This window comes from Haliaeetus leucocephalus, unplaced genomic scaffold (genome assembly GCF_000737465.1).
Source record: "Haliaeetus leucocephalus isolate CR32 unplaced genomic scaffold, Haliaeetus_leucocephalus-4.0 Scaffold206, whole genome shotgun sequence".
NCBI classification, from domain to species: Eukaryota; Metazoa; Chordata; class Aves; order Accipitriformes; family Accipitridae; genus Haliaeetus; species Haliaeetus leucocephalus.
Window position 1 is genome coordinate 10226744 of NW_010972642.1, and position 14515 is coordinate 10241258.

Genomic DNA, 14515 nt, shown 5'->3' on the forward strand with positions numbered 1-14515 from the left:
GGCTCTTGGTGTAGTGCACAGATGTATAGTAAGTAATTCAGGGCACTGTTTTCAGCTCTTCTGAGCAATGTTGTCTTCCATTAGACTTTAATTTCAGCTTCTTCAGGTGAAGACATTTTTTACCATAGCCTGGCAGCTGGCAGTAAGTTTGAATTTTTTTTTAATTATTTTTTTTATGTTTAAATTTTCTTCATTTGTCACTCAGTTTTTGCTCTTGTCATGATATTAACTTAGCAGGAAGATTTCTGCCCTTGTTAGAGGCTGTTTGATTCTCTTTCCAACATCTCCTAAATAACATGCTTCCGTTGTGCATATTGCTGTTGCTCAGTTATGTTTGTTATTCAGTGTCTTTACTGTAAGAGAAGAGAGAAGCAAGGTTGTGGTTATGGACACAAAATAGAAAATAATGTACGAGCAAGGAAGCTATTCATTATCAATCTTTAAAAAAGTATTGGGAAACTTACCTGACAGTTCATTCTACTCGGCCCTGGTGAGGCCACACCTGGAGTGCTGTGTCCAGTTCCAGGCTTCCCAGTACAAGAGGCATATGGCTGTACTGGAGAGTGAAGTCCAGTGAAGGGCCAGAAAGATCATTAAGGGTTGGTGAAAGGAAGACAAGTTGCTCAGGGAGGCTGTGGAGTCTCCATCCTTGGAGATACTCAAAAGCCATCTGGACGTGGTCCCTCCTGCTTGAGGAGGGGGTTGGACCAGATGACCTCCAGAGGTCCTTTCCAACCTCAACCCTTCTGTGATTCTGGGTTACTTTGTCAGTGAAGCATCTTCCCTCCCCACCTTCCCCATTGCCAGGCATTTAAGTATAGTAAATTGTTGATACTGGTTCTGGTACAGTACACGTTGAGGAAAACTTTTGGTGGGTGAAATTACCAGAATGACCAAATGACAGAAGTTGTGTTAAGTACTAATGAAACCTGTTTCTGAAGGTAATCCTGAAATGATTTCTTAGTTTGCCAGAAATTTTCTGTATACGCACCCAGGTTAACAGCAAGTTACCAGTTACACAGTAACTAAAGATCCTAAACTCTTACAGTGAACCGATTAATTCTAGTGTTGATTCAAGCTTGTTCTTTTCACCAAGCATACAACTAGTCCTTGCCATCTTGGGAAAAACTAGCAAAATACAGAAATCCTTCTCTTTGCTGCTGGTTGGCAGTCCAAGCTTCAACATGATAAATTGATTGCAAGTTGAGAAGCAAGCTGACTTCCACATTTGCCTCAAGGGAATTTACGTACAGAATATGCGAATAGCACTGTCTTTGTTCAGTGTGTCCCCCTGCTCCCCTCACTCTTTGTAGTTTGGGTTGCTTGTTCCTGAGCAAACTATTTTCATATTTGATGAAATCTTTGTTCTGGTATCTGTTCTAAAACTTGGGCTAGAAGTGAATCGATTATTAGTTTACTTTAGGAAATTGCTGGCAAATAACTGATGTCTAGAATTAGAAGGGGCAAATAAGGTGGTGTGCAAAATGTGAGTTCTGTGTTTTAGAGCTTGTTTCTTTGTGAACTTCTCAAGTTACATGGTAAAACTTGTTTTGATCCAACTTGGATTGGATCCTACTATTGGTGCCTACTTTAGAATATGAAGTTATTTGCATCTTCTTTTTAAAGAGGTAGGTTGTCACAATTTGTAAATGCAGACCTGGTTGAGGCTGTATATATTATAATCTGTGAAGTAGAAGAGAGTTGAAACTGGAAAAGGTAAAGGGTATCTTTAAAATAACTTTGTAAGAAGCACTTTTTATACTATCTTCATTTCTTTCATTGTGAGCCTAATAACTCTGACATAATAATTTTTTCCTGAGAAATAGTCTGAATAACAATACCTATGAAGATGACAGTCTCCTCTCTTCCTCCCTCTTCCCCCACTATAAATTTCTGACTTTGATTGGGCTGAAGTAGCTCCTTAAATCAGTGTAGCATTATTGCTTTAAGTGTTTGGGCTTGTGCGTCGCTGCCTTTTTAGGTATAAATTAGGGTTTATAATACTGTTCCCCTACAATGGTCTTAAAGTACTAAAATTAACTCTTTCAAGATGTTGTGAAGAATGACTACCAACCTGAGTTGTTTCATAGTACAGTGCCTAGTCTTCTCTGTGCACTAGAGGTAAATGTCTTTTTCAGATTGCGTCCAAGGTGTGTAAGAAAACTTGGAGGGTAGACCAAGTATAGAAGACGGTATAGAAGGTGCTCTTTAAGATCAAGACATCCTATTCCCATGCAAATAAAACACTAGATCTAGGTTTTGTGAATGTTGTTTACACAGATTACTTAAGGTTTGATAGAACTCCTTCACTAAACTTTATAATACTGTAGAAATGGGGCTGCAAAGTCTTGCAAGGAAAATACTTAATATTATTTTGATAAACATGAAAAATAAACCATTCTTAAAAGTTTATTCAATGGTTCTTGAATTTTAAAACTAGATTTAATTTTTCTCTGTTTATATCAGAAGTAAGCTGTGTATTACCAGCAGTGGATGAACAGGATGACTTTGTGCACTCTTTTACTGATAATTAAAATACTTTTATTACGGACTTCTGTTATTTAATACCAAGAAAATGGATTTTTTTTTGTTTTAAGACAGATTCTCTAGGCTCCTTTTGATTATAAAAAATTTTAACTTTCTGTTTTAGGTGTGGAATATCAAACAAATGATTAAATTAACACAAGAACATATAGAGGCACTGCTAGACAAATTTGGAGGAGAGCATAACCCACCATCGATATATTTAGAGGTAAGTTTATATTCAAATCAATGTGGTTAGATTAATGGTGTGTTGTCTTAATCTTATATGAAGCATCTTACATTAAAACTGAGAATATCTGTAGTAGAAGAGAATATTCTCCTTGTGTATTAGAAACTTAACTCTTCCCCTGGAGATAGAAGGGAACTGTGTGGGATTCCTGATACACATCTGTAGGGGAAGATCAGTGGCATGGTCTAATAGTTATGTTGGTGCAATTGAAATGTAAAGCATTCTTTTTAGGTGTGGAGGGGGGGAAGAGTGTGTGTGTATAATAGAAAAAGGCACACTCTGTTCTTAAAAGCAAATATATACACATACACATGAAAGCATCTTCTAAGACTAGCATTGCCTTTAAAGCAGTTGACTTCACTTTTTGTTCTTTGAAAAATAATCATGTAGAATCCAAAAAATTATATTAGTAGAAGGGAACTTCTTAAAGAAATACATAAAATTGTAGGGTGGAGTAAGCTGTGTTTAATTTGTAAACTAACTATAAATTAAATTTCTGTATTCTTTCATCATTCCAGATTCATAAAGTTGCATTGACGTAGGACCATTAAAAGCATAAAAAAGGACTGCATGCATAAGTTACATCTGTTAGGAACTGAATGGCTATCACTTACTCCAAACCCTTGGTTCTCTCAAGTATTGAAATAACTGGAGGTCAACCAGATTTCTTTTGTAGTCTTTTTAATTGTAATTTCTGCCTAAAGGCACTGGGTAATTAAAAATAAAGATCTCATTATTTGAGGTACTTCTAGCTTTTATCTTAATATGTCAGAACAGGGCAGTAGCGTGATTATACAAATGTTGACATAAGGTCCTTAACAGTTAAGGTCAAATGAGGCCCTCTGTAGTTGCTTTACTTATTGCTAATGTGAAATGGGAGTATTGAATGAGTGCTAATCACTATTTTAACCACTCAATGGTATATAAACACATCTCTGTTTTCATATGAACTGGTTCATTCCATATGTCTGGTTTTAATATTGCCACATGTATGTTGGTTTCATTAGATTATGTATCAAATTGCAATAATAATGAGCTTAATCTGTACTAAGTCTGGATTTGAGGTAGTGAAATTGTTAGTTCATTACAGTCATTTGTCACTTGCTTGTATCTAAAATAAACACAAGGTCTCTACACTGGAAGCTTTTTGATTATTCTGTAGTTCATTGATAGGGAAGAGGGCATTTGCAGTCATAAATGTGTACTAGGAAATGATTATGATAGTGTAAAGAGTATGGTAAGTCTGAAATAGTGACTACGAACCATGAAGCTTGAAGTAGATTTGCAAGTTCAATGGTTCCATGTGCCACTGAGAGGAAACTGCAACTCTGGCTTATCAACATGGTAGGGAAGCCCCTGCAAGATGGAGCAAGGTGTTACTCTGCTGCAGTGAGTTGTGCTGGATCATGAAGTGGTTCTTGTGACAAGTAGTGCTGCTTTTTCAGTTGAATTATCCCGTGAAACAGCAAGTCCTGTGAAGAGAGCCCACTGTCATTGAAATGAAAAGCCTTGTTTTTCCCAGCTCTTAGCTATGTGGTTCCTCTGCTTCCTTTATTGAGGTGCTTGCAGTACTAGTAGTGACTAAGCCACTTCCAATCACTAACCTGGAAAGAAAATACTCTGGTGTTGTTGGATGAGTTTGCCATCCTGTTAGTAGATTGAACTTGGTCATGATGAAGTCCAGTGAGCCCCAAAGCTGTGGTTAAAGGTTAGGGAAGGGGAAGAGCTTGCAGCTGTGAGCCAAGAACCTAGACGGTGGGCTGAGAGAGGAGAGGAACTTTTTATTTGGATGGTCATTAGCTTAGATTAGATCATCCTTGGACGGATTGATTGAAGTGAATAGGATTAAATGCTGCAAACCTGTCATTTGTTTAGAGCGTAGATTTCCTGTGGTAGAACTAAAGTGTGAAGAAGAAGAAATATATTACAGAGTACCTGGTACAGTCAGAAGCAAGATTACTGTCTACCCTTTACTGTTCATTTCAGCCTGGCAGCTGTTGTCTAGTGTGTCCTTTCTGTGCCTTTTCCCAAATTTTGGCTGCTTTTGGCTCGGTCAAGAACAGGGGTTGCTTTCTAGTGTCAGAATTTACTTTGCAGCAATTTACCTGAGTCTGATCTGTCACTGCTAGAGCTAACATTATGACTTTCTGTATTCCTTCACCTGTCAGAAAAAGGACCAGAACAACCCTGGTTGCAATATGGAAGGACAAAGCTATATGTAAAAAGCTCTGAATGTAGTGTGATAAAGTGTGGAAGAACACATTTGCTTCTAGGAAATGTGGAACTAAGAAAACACAGTAGTTTTGATATGAATAAAAAGAACAGGAGAGTATGTAGAATACATGCGGGTAGCTTAAGTGATTCAGTAGATCAATTGTCTGTCTGACATCCATTAGAAATGGCAAACTCCATACGTACAGAGCCGCTGTGTGATACCGGGGCTGTTGTTCAAGTTCCATACCTGGGCATCATCACTGACTTCTGTGCGTGACCCCTTTTTCCCTTCAAGCTTTCACATCCAGGCTATGTCTAGGTCTTGATGCTATGGTCTGTGTACTATCTCCAAAGTGCTTGAACAGGAAGGTAATGTAACTTATAGTCTGTCCATCCTCTTCTGATTTTTACATTTTGGTGGTTTTGCTGAAATCTCATTTCTGGCTGTGAAGTGCAATATTGCCCTGCTTTTACACAGAATCTGTATGGGTAATTTTGCTAGTCTGCTACTTGGACTGCATCACCCTTCCCTTTGTTTCCTCTCACTGCTCTGATCCCTTTGCATCTTCCGTAAAAAGTGAGTGACTTTTAAGGGCTTCTGTAGATTGTGCCTGTTGATCATCTCTTGAGTGCTATCAGCAAGCTCTTGGCAAAAGTTGGAATTAGCCAAAGCTAATTGTTAGATAAGTACCTGCAAATAAACACTTTGCTTTCTCCCATACTGCCTTTCACTTTTGTAAACATCTAGTTTGTTATTGTAATGCTTTCTGCAAAACCATGTTTTTTTGTATACCTATGAAAAGTTTGACAGCTATCCATCCGTCTTCTGGTGTGTAGAGTTTCAGTACAATAGGGTTTGTTCGGTTCTTTTGTACTCCTGTCTGGCTTTATATCCTTCGTTTCTTAAGCATCTAACTGCTCACGTTCACAGAACTTACAGCACCCTTTGCACTGGCTCCTGTTCTGTGCTGGAGCTGCCTCTCTAGACCTGTCAAGTAAAGTTGTGGTGGAACCTGGCAACAGAATTGCATTTCAATTAAAAGTGGAAAGGAAGGGGTTGGGGGAGCGGAAGCAGGCAAAGGAAAACTGAAGAATTGAACAAGAAAATTAATTCTGAAAATTGAGCATGCAAAGGATGTAGTAAAATTATTTGTGCATTGAATATAAAACATACACCTCATTTAAAAATAAAAAGGAATTTATGCCTTAGTTACAGTTGCTCAAGAAAATAGAAGCTAATAAGCTTTTTTTTTTTTCCCCACCCTGTGCTCATATAAGAGTAAGAAGACAAAATGGGTTGTTTTTGTGGCAGACTTTTTTTAATTCTGGGGGGGGTTCAATGTGTTTCACATCAAGAGAACTTTAAACTGACAGCTATTGTCGCAGCCATCATTTCAGGATTCATCAGTTGACTATGAAAGAGGAATGGATTTCTTGAAATATCAAAAGTGATTGACGTGTGCTGTGTTTAATTCAGCATATATTTAATTATTCCTGCAAGATGGGGTACTTGGATTCAGGGGTATCTCACTGCCTTGATCCATCACTCCTCAGTGATGGTCTTAAAAGGGTGACTGTAGAGGAGGGGGAGTAGAGCCTGCGTGCCTGGGTGGGCTCCTTTTTTGCAGCTGCCTAGGGTAGAAAATGTAGCGTGAAGCTGGAGGGCAGCAGGTAGCTTATCTCTCTCCTCTCAGGGCAGGAAAGTAGGGGCTGAGGAAAGAGACCAAAGCTGCAGAGAGACTTCTGGGTGTGCGTATAAGGGGCAGGGGTAGGAAACAAAATGAACAGAAGAAAGAAAAGACCGTTTGTCATTAACCGCACAATTTTCTTCTAATTATTATAAATAGTACTAGTTTCAGGAATCTTATCAATGTTCTCTAATATGATTACAAGAAAGTTTTCTATTTGTTCCATCTGGAAGAAATAATACATGTAGCAAGCAACGGATGTATTAAATATAAAAAATGGCTTATAGCTAACATTCTTTCTTAGGTAAGCCTAGTTCTTAACTTTTTCTATCTCCTGTGTGTAAGCATGTATCTCAGATCTAACAGACTCCTGGAAATCTCTGTCAAATATTTAAAATAACTGCTTGACTCAGTAGATGTAGAAATATCACTAATAGCATTTTTCTTTTCTTCTGGAAAAGAGGCTGCAGGAGCTCCTTGGTAGGTTTTACCACACTTTTTGGAAGCACTCTGTATCACAGCAGCTGAAAACATCAATGATTTTTGTCTTCCCACATAATTTCTTAGTGCGTTATATCTGTCCTTGAAGTGCTGTTTCCCAAAATACACAGTTTGTGATTCACTGTGGAAAAAGCCTTCTCTTAAGGTTTGTCTAAGCATTGTAAATATTGGAAATCTTTACTGTGAAGAAGTCTAATATTATGATACTGGGAAAAGCTGGAGTTCAGTTAGCAAAAATGGTTAAAATATGCAGTTGCATATTCTTCTATAATGGCCATCAAAATAATTTTTTTTTTTAATTTTTTCTTGTCTCTACCAATAAAGTACTGATGAAGAGGATAACCTAAGTTAGGGAAAGGAGAATTAAGATCTATGCATTTCAACTTAGTGTTGGCAACAAATGCTGTTTACAAACTGAAATGTGTTGTACAGATCCAGACTGGTCAAAAGCAGTCAGCTCAAACTTAGAAAGGAGAGATTGTGCTTAAATGACTTAATCAGATTTGTTAGCCTTTGTAGACTCTTAATGACTGTTCAGGGAGGCCTTACCTATTTAAACTTCCAAAATGCATTTTGTGTCCTTGCCTCATAGTTATGTGTACAGAGAACACTTCATCTGTGAGAACTTAACTGAACTTGAACTGTATTAGCCCATTCGCATGTGAATAGTTCCTCACTTGGTGAGAAGTTGTATCCTGGACCTGTAGGTTATGTCAGTTAACGCTACAAGAGTAAGCTGCCTGCTTTTTTTTATTCAAACTCCACACAAAATAAAACAGTGTACAAATGCATAGGTAAAATGATAGTGGTATCAAAATAAGTTTTAAAACTCAGTCAGCTTTCTAGTGTTGTCCTGAAGGAATCATCCTCCTTCCTGCTCCTACTGTTGGAAGCAATTTAAAATGAGAATCATGGGGGCAGAGGTATGGTTGTCCCCAACTACCGTGATTTTTATTTTTTCTCCCCTAGCTTTCTCTTTTCCTGGGCTATTAAACATATTTTATTCGGCAGCCTTGCTGTTGCTATTTTTGAGAGTTTCACTGTTGAATTTCAGGAGAGCGTTTTATTCCTTATTCCTGTATATCTGAAGAATCAATGCAGGGGGTCAAATTAAAGAAGATTACCTCTTTGCTGATCTAAAGTATGCTTATTGCAACAGCAGGCATATACAGTCTGAAATGCATCTCAGTGTCGAATCTCAGGTTGTTTCAGACTGTTTGTGGGATTCCAGGAAAATGCTAATCCTGAGTACAGGTGCTGGGAAACGGGGTGGTTCTCTGGGGAAATTCAGATTAATTTTTACCAGGCTCCTAACAGATGCCGATCAAATATGTTGGACCAAAACTGGAGTGTCTAAAGTTAGACTAAGTACAGATTTAGGAGTCTTACTAAATGAAGAAATCCTGACGTATGTTATGCCTATCTTCAGCTCCCATTTAACTTAGTGGGATTTGCATTTGATCAACAGCCTAAAAGGTCAGACATCTTTTAAATAGAAACACAATCTCGGTTTCAAAGACCAGGAAACTGTAGTTTAGGCTTTTAAGAGTCTTGCAGTATGTGGATATTATCTAATATTGATTGAGGAAGGGAGACAGAACGGTAAAACCAGTTGGTCTGCTTGAGTTTAGTCTGGGTTTCTAACCAGATGTGGTAGGGGGCAGGGAGAAGGAGAAAGTGTATTTTGCTACTTGGTTTTGTCCCAGATTAATTTTTTAAAAAATATTTCACTTGTTGCTTTTTGTTTCCTTAGATGTTATTACTAGAATGTATAGCCTGGTTATGGCCCAAGAAAGCAAATTTCAAATATAATATAAATAATATGTAATACAAAAATACACATTTTTGAGAAAATCCCTTGTCATCATCTTGACAGCAGAACTCTGTTGGCACTTCTGTGTAACATCATGCAAATTCTGTTGACTTCTGAGGTCAGTGTTTATATTGTCAATAGGTTGCAACATTTAAGAAGTAACTAACTCTGATGCTCCTGAGCGAGCAGCAGTTGTATTATGGCATGCAGGTACATTGTGTGTAAACACGCCAACTTCCTATGCTTGAGATGGACTTGGCAGCTTACCAGCCCTTTATACATTTTACTTAGTTGAGGCCTCACAGACTATATTATGTTATGCATACATATTGATGTGCAATATAATTAAAATTAACTTTTTGTTCTATTTTAGATAGCCATAGAATTATGTGTAGATTGACAAGATGTGTCAATTTGAATCTGTTAGCCAGCTTTTCAAATATATTTTTTCCTTTAACTTCGTGAAACACTGTAAATTCACACTAAATTGGGAGCCCTGTAGTGATATAACAAACAGATAAATTTGTTGAGGATAATATGTGTTATTAAAGACAGTCTGGTTTTTTGCAACTAATGAACAAGCTGGAGGAGTTGAAGAACAGAAGCCTCATGACAAGAAGCAGCACAACAACAAAGACGAATGCGGCACCTTGCACCTGCGACAAGGCGGCCGGTTTGGTGAGCAACAAGCTGAGCTGCGGGTAACCCATCCTCACGGTACTGCAGGCTGGGCTGCGTTAGCAAGTGCCTAGCCGGCACGAAGAGGGACCCGTCTACTCACTACTTGTGTGACTGCGTTCGAGCGGTGTTTAGCGTGGAGAAGAGAAGGCTGAGGAGGAATCTGCAGGGTCTTGCAACCTAAAGAGAGGGCCAGGCTCTTTTCAGACAAGCACAGCAAAAGGGGAAGAGGCAGTGTCACAGACAGCATCGAGTGAATCTCACGAGAGAAAATTCTTCATTGTGAGAGTGGTTTTAGAGCCCTGGAACTGGTTGCCCAGGGGCTGTGGAGTCTTCATCCTTCAAGACTTTCAAAATATGCTTTGGCAAGACCCTGAGCAACCTGATTGAACTTAAAAATTATCTCTGTGTCAAACAAGTGTTGGACTAGATGACTTCCAGGGTTATCTTCCAACCTTTTTTTTGTTTTGTTTTTTCTCCTGTGATTCTCTATCAAGCTGAAAGTAAGATTTAAGTTTTCTTGTAGAACATTATGCACTTCTTCATGGGAATATGTAAACTGAATGGATTTCATTCTAGATTTCATAAACTTTTCCTTCTGAGATACCTTTAAAATCCTTAATTTAATGAATTGCTTGAATGTTCAGCTTAATCTTCCTCACACTGTAGATGCTGTACAAACTTAATTTTGAACTTTTGTGTTTGTTTTTGAAAAACAATGTTAGAAATCAACCTTATAGTTGACACAGAGGGCCTTGACTGATTTGAAGGTTTGTGTAGCTGTTGATGCCTGTCTGCTAATATGGCTCTGCTGCTGCAGGTCACTGTTGTAGACAGACCAACTCTACGGCATAATCTTTCTTTTAGCTGGAAATACTTGCCATAGGTCAGCTTTGCTGTTGTAGTACCCTTTCAATTTAACTCCATGGTGTCCTGGTTTTGGCTGGAATAGAGTTAATTTTCTTCCTGGTAGCTGGTATAGTGTTGTGGTTTGGATTTAGTAAGGGAATAATGTTGATAACACACTGATGTTGCTAAGTAGCGTTTATACCAAGTCAAGGACTTTTCAGCTTCTTGTACTGCCCAGCCAGCAAGAAGGCTGGAGGGGCACAAGAAATTGGGAGGGGACACGGCCAGGGCAGCTGACCCAAACTGGCCAAAGAAATATTCCATACCATAGGACATCATGCCTGGTATATAAACTGGGGAGAAAGCTGGCCAGGGGCTGCTGCTTGGGGACTGACTGGGCACTGGCCAGCAAGTGGTGAGCAATTGCGTTGTGCATCACTTGTTTTGTATATTCAAATTATTTTATTATTATTGTTGTTACTATTATTACCATTATTTTCTTCCTTTTCTGTCCTATTATACTGTCTTTATCTCAACCCACAAGTTCTACTGGGGGCTTTTTTTCCTGATTCTCTCCCCCATCCTGCTGGGGGGAGTGAGTGAGCAGCCGCTTACTGTGGTACTTAGTAGCTGGCTGGGGTTAAACCACAACACATGGGATAATTCTGTGTTTTGACTTGGTGCTGTTGGCTGTGTAAGGACTATGGGTGCTAGTCATCAGCTGAAACCAATGTCTCACCGAAATACTTAATCTTTGTGAAAATGAGATTTTTTGGAGCTATTCTGTTTCTGCTGCATGTACTGTTGCTCCTTCTCTGTAAAAAGTATTTATTTTTTAAAAAGAGAAAAATGTATTTAAAGCCTGCTGATGCATTTCTAGTTCCGTTATGTTTTATTATGGGATCTTCTACTATGACATTGAGTAACAGTATAACAGTATAATACTTGAGAGCTTTTGTCTCCATTAAAAATAGAGCTTTTCGTGCAGAATTTAATGTTATAGAACCCAAAGCCAGCAGCAGCTCCCAGCTTTCCATGCTCATTGTTTATTCTCTTAAGATAAATCATTTGGCTTTGAGTTTGCATTAGTGACAGATTAAGCTGCCAGTGTAAACATTGTAGGATTGAGTATTTTGAAGGATGTGTGTAATTTTGTGAAGGAACTAAGCCCACAAGTATCCGGAAGCAATGTAGTGTTGCATGTGTTCAAATAATATTTTGCAATGTTCATGAGAAAAGGAAGTAAGTATTTAGAAAAGTATTGGTAAAATGGTAACAGTTTATGATTCTTACTTTTTGTTTACTGAAAATAATTCTTGACACACAGGGCTTTTACTGGAATTTACATGAAACGTTGATCCTGGAAGTAGGAGACACACATTTGTGTTACTGTATAGCCAAAAAATGCCATTATTTGTAATTGGGTAACCTTTCAATTTACTTTTGACAGTAGAATTGGACTAGAGTGAAAATTTTTTGGTTTTAAGTCTCCGAGTTTGGGGTCTATTTGTGAAATGCTAGACATCTTCAGTATTTAAAATAATAGTAAGTAGTAGTTCTCGGTTTCCTCCAACTTATGTCCATTTATTAAAAATGGAACCCATAAAATTTAAAATTTGAAATTGTGATGTTCACCGCCATTCTTTAAAATGTTTTTTTTCTTAGTCCTTTTTGTGTCAAATTATCATTCTCTTTGTTAACACTGTAGGGATGATGACACAAATTTTTAACATGGGTCCATCCTGGAGGATGCTAAACCTTCATAAAAAGCAAGGGGCCAACCACTGTTTATTAACCTAACCCAGGCTGGTTTTGTTGAACCTGCATGTACAACCCAGAGAAATAAATTCATAGTAAAATGTAGTATTTGTGGCAGCACTACTGAATGCTGGTTATTTTTTCTCTTAACTTTAATTTTTTTTTTCACATGTAGACCCTGCAGACTTTTTGCTCAGTTCAATTCTCCTATAACTTTAATTAGCAACACATTATGCACAGAAAATTTGAGGAAAGCAAATCAATAAAAAAAAAAAAAAAAGTAAAAAATCTTTCCCTAACATGAATATCTTTTGTGGCATTGAAAATGTATGCAGCTTGGCATAGATCTTGGTCTTGCTGGAGAGCTAAGTAGAAAATTCTGTTCCCTACTGCTTAGATGTTAGGTTTGTAAGATCTTTGTTTCTTCTTGTCTGTAAAGGTCTACCATGTCCTTAGTTAACACTGACATGCTTATGTAGCATGAAATACACGTTCCTTAACTGATTCAGATTTTTGAAGATACTCTGTACTAATTTATGTGCTGAAGAAATAATTCTGATACTTGGATACAGATCAAAATTTTCTTGTTATAAAGACAAAGTTGATGGAAACAAACTTTAAACAAAAATATATACCGATTATGTATTTGTATTATAGAGTTTGCCAGTAAAGTTTAACTTGGCTACATTTAATAAAAACTTAATGGGCAAATTTAATGTTACTGGATTTTTTTTGTTTAAGAAACTTGGTCAGTGTGTAATCAGGTTTTACATAAACTTGGTAGAAAATAGAATTAATCTTATACAGACATTAAAAAATTCTTCCAAAGGGTCACTTTTACATGTTTATGGATGACTTTGTAACAGGGAAAACTTAGTTGTGTTCTAACTGAAATAAAGTTTTTTGTACCGTCTGATATGAAAGGATAGTGCCAGAGGTGAAGGATGCTAAACAATGAGCTAGGTGAGTTGTCTGATACAGATGTTAAAAAGCAGATTTCAGCTTTCTCTTAATTATTGCATTAGATGTGTTTAGCTGTCATTCCAAAAGAATGATAAATTTAGCTGTGGCACAGTAATTTGGCAATGCAGCTGACAACATTTATTAAAGATTGCTGTCTTCTTTAAAGTAGCTCTGAATTAGACTGTTTAATGCAGGTGCTTTGAAACTGTGACTTACGATTTCTTTTATGCACTTAACCATTTAATCTATTAAAAAATTAGTTGTTGGTTCAGAAGTTTTAACATAATGAGTTGAAAGCCATTTCTTCTTTGTGTCCTACTGAAAAATTTCACCAGACCATTTTGTTCGTATTACTGGGAAATTTGAATTAGTTTAGAACGCGTTTTGTTTCATGTTCATTGAATTTAGATTTCAGTTTTTGTCTGAGGCTACTGCAGCATTAAAACAGCTCCTGCTTTTTCACAGGCCTATGAAGAGTACACCAGCAAACTAGATGCTCTACAGCAGAGAGAACAGCAGTTACTGGAATCCATGGGGAATGGAACGGATTTCTCTGTCTCCAGTTCAGCTTCAACAGACACAGTTGCATCATCTTCGTCCTCTAGCCTCTCTGTAGCACCTTCATCCCTTTCGGTTTATCAAAACCCTGCTGATATGTCACGGAATAACCCTAAGTCTCCACAGAAGCCTATTGTTAGAGTCTTCCTGCCCAACAAGCAAAGGACTGTGGTGAGTCAGTTTCTACTCACATACTTGTAACCTCAATATTTCCTGTATCTCTCTCCCTCTGTATGCAAAAGTTAATTTAGGAGCTGAAAAAAATACCTGTGAAGGTCAAAGAGGTCGTACGATCACTATTTGTGCTCTGCTGCACTCAGTTGTTTTGATACGTTGAATGTTTTCTACAAGATTAACACAAATACGTCCATTATAGCAATAATACAGAATACAAAACTTTGAGGAGTTGTGTAACAATGAAGATACTTCAAGAAATATTTTTCTCGAATTGCCTTTCTCAGATAAATAGTAATCTACCATTTTACAGTGGTTAGGAGGGGGTGGGAAGCTCTGGTTCTTGTATTATACAAAATTATTGATTAGTTTAACAGGGCAAGATTGGGGAAAGTAAGTATTTTCCATGTTGTCAAAGTTACTAGCAGCAGCGAATGCTTTAGAGCAAGCACGCAGTTAAGGAGGGCTGCGCAGAATCACTTAGTTTCTCTTTTTTTCTTTTCCTCCCCACTCACTGTGGTGAGTGTTTCACGTTGGGACCCTGAT

At 37.7% G+C, this 14515-nt stretch overlaps 1 protein-coding gene across 2 annotated transcripts in view; it reads left to right on the forward strand.

The window, feature by feature from the left end:
* The first annotated feature begins 2058 nt into the window (after nucleotides 1-2058).
* The window catches only part of BRAF (B-Raf proto-oncogene, serine/threonine kinase), a 68422-nt gene continuing 55965 nt past the window's right edge, over nucleotides 2059-14515 (forward strand). Inside the window, exons 1-3 of one of the 2 annotated variants that reach the window (XM_010566260.1) lie at nucleotides 2059-2121; nucleotides 2651-2752; nucleotides 13703-13966. In XM_010566260.1, the coding sequence (XP_010564562.1) occupies nucleotides 2669-2752; nucleotides 13703-13966 (348 nt within the window). In that variant the 5' untranslated portion in view covers nucleotides 2059-2121; nucleotides 2651-2668. Of the gene's footprint in view, nucleotides 2122-2650; nucleotides 2753-13702; nucleotides 13967-14515 lie in introns of those variants that run through there. The other variant, XM_010566259.1, reaches the window with a different exon arrangement.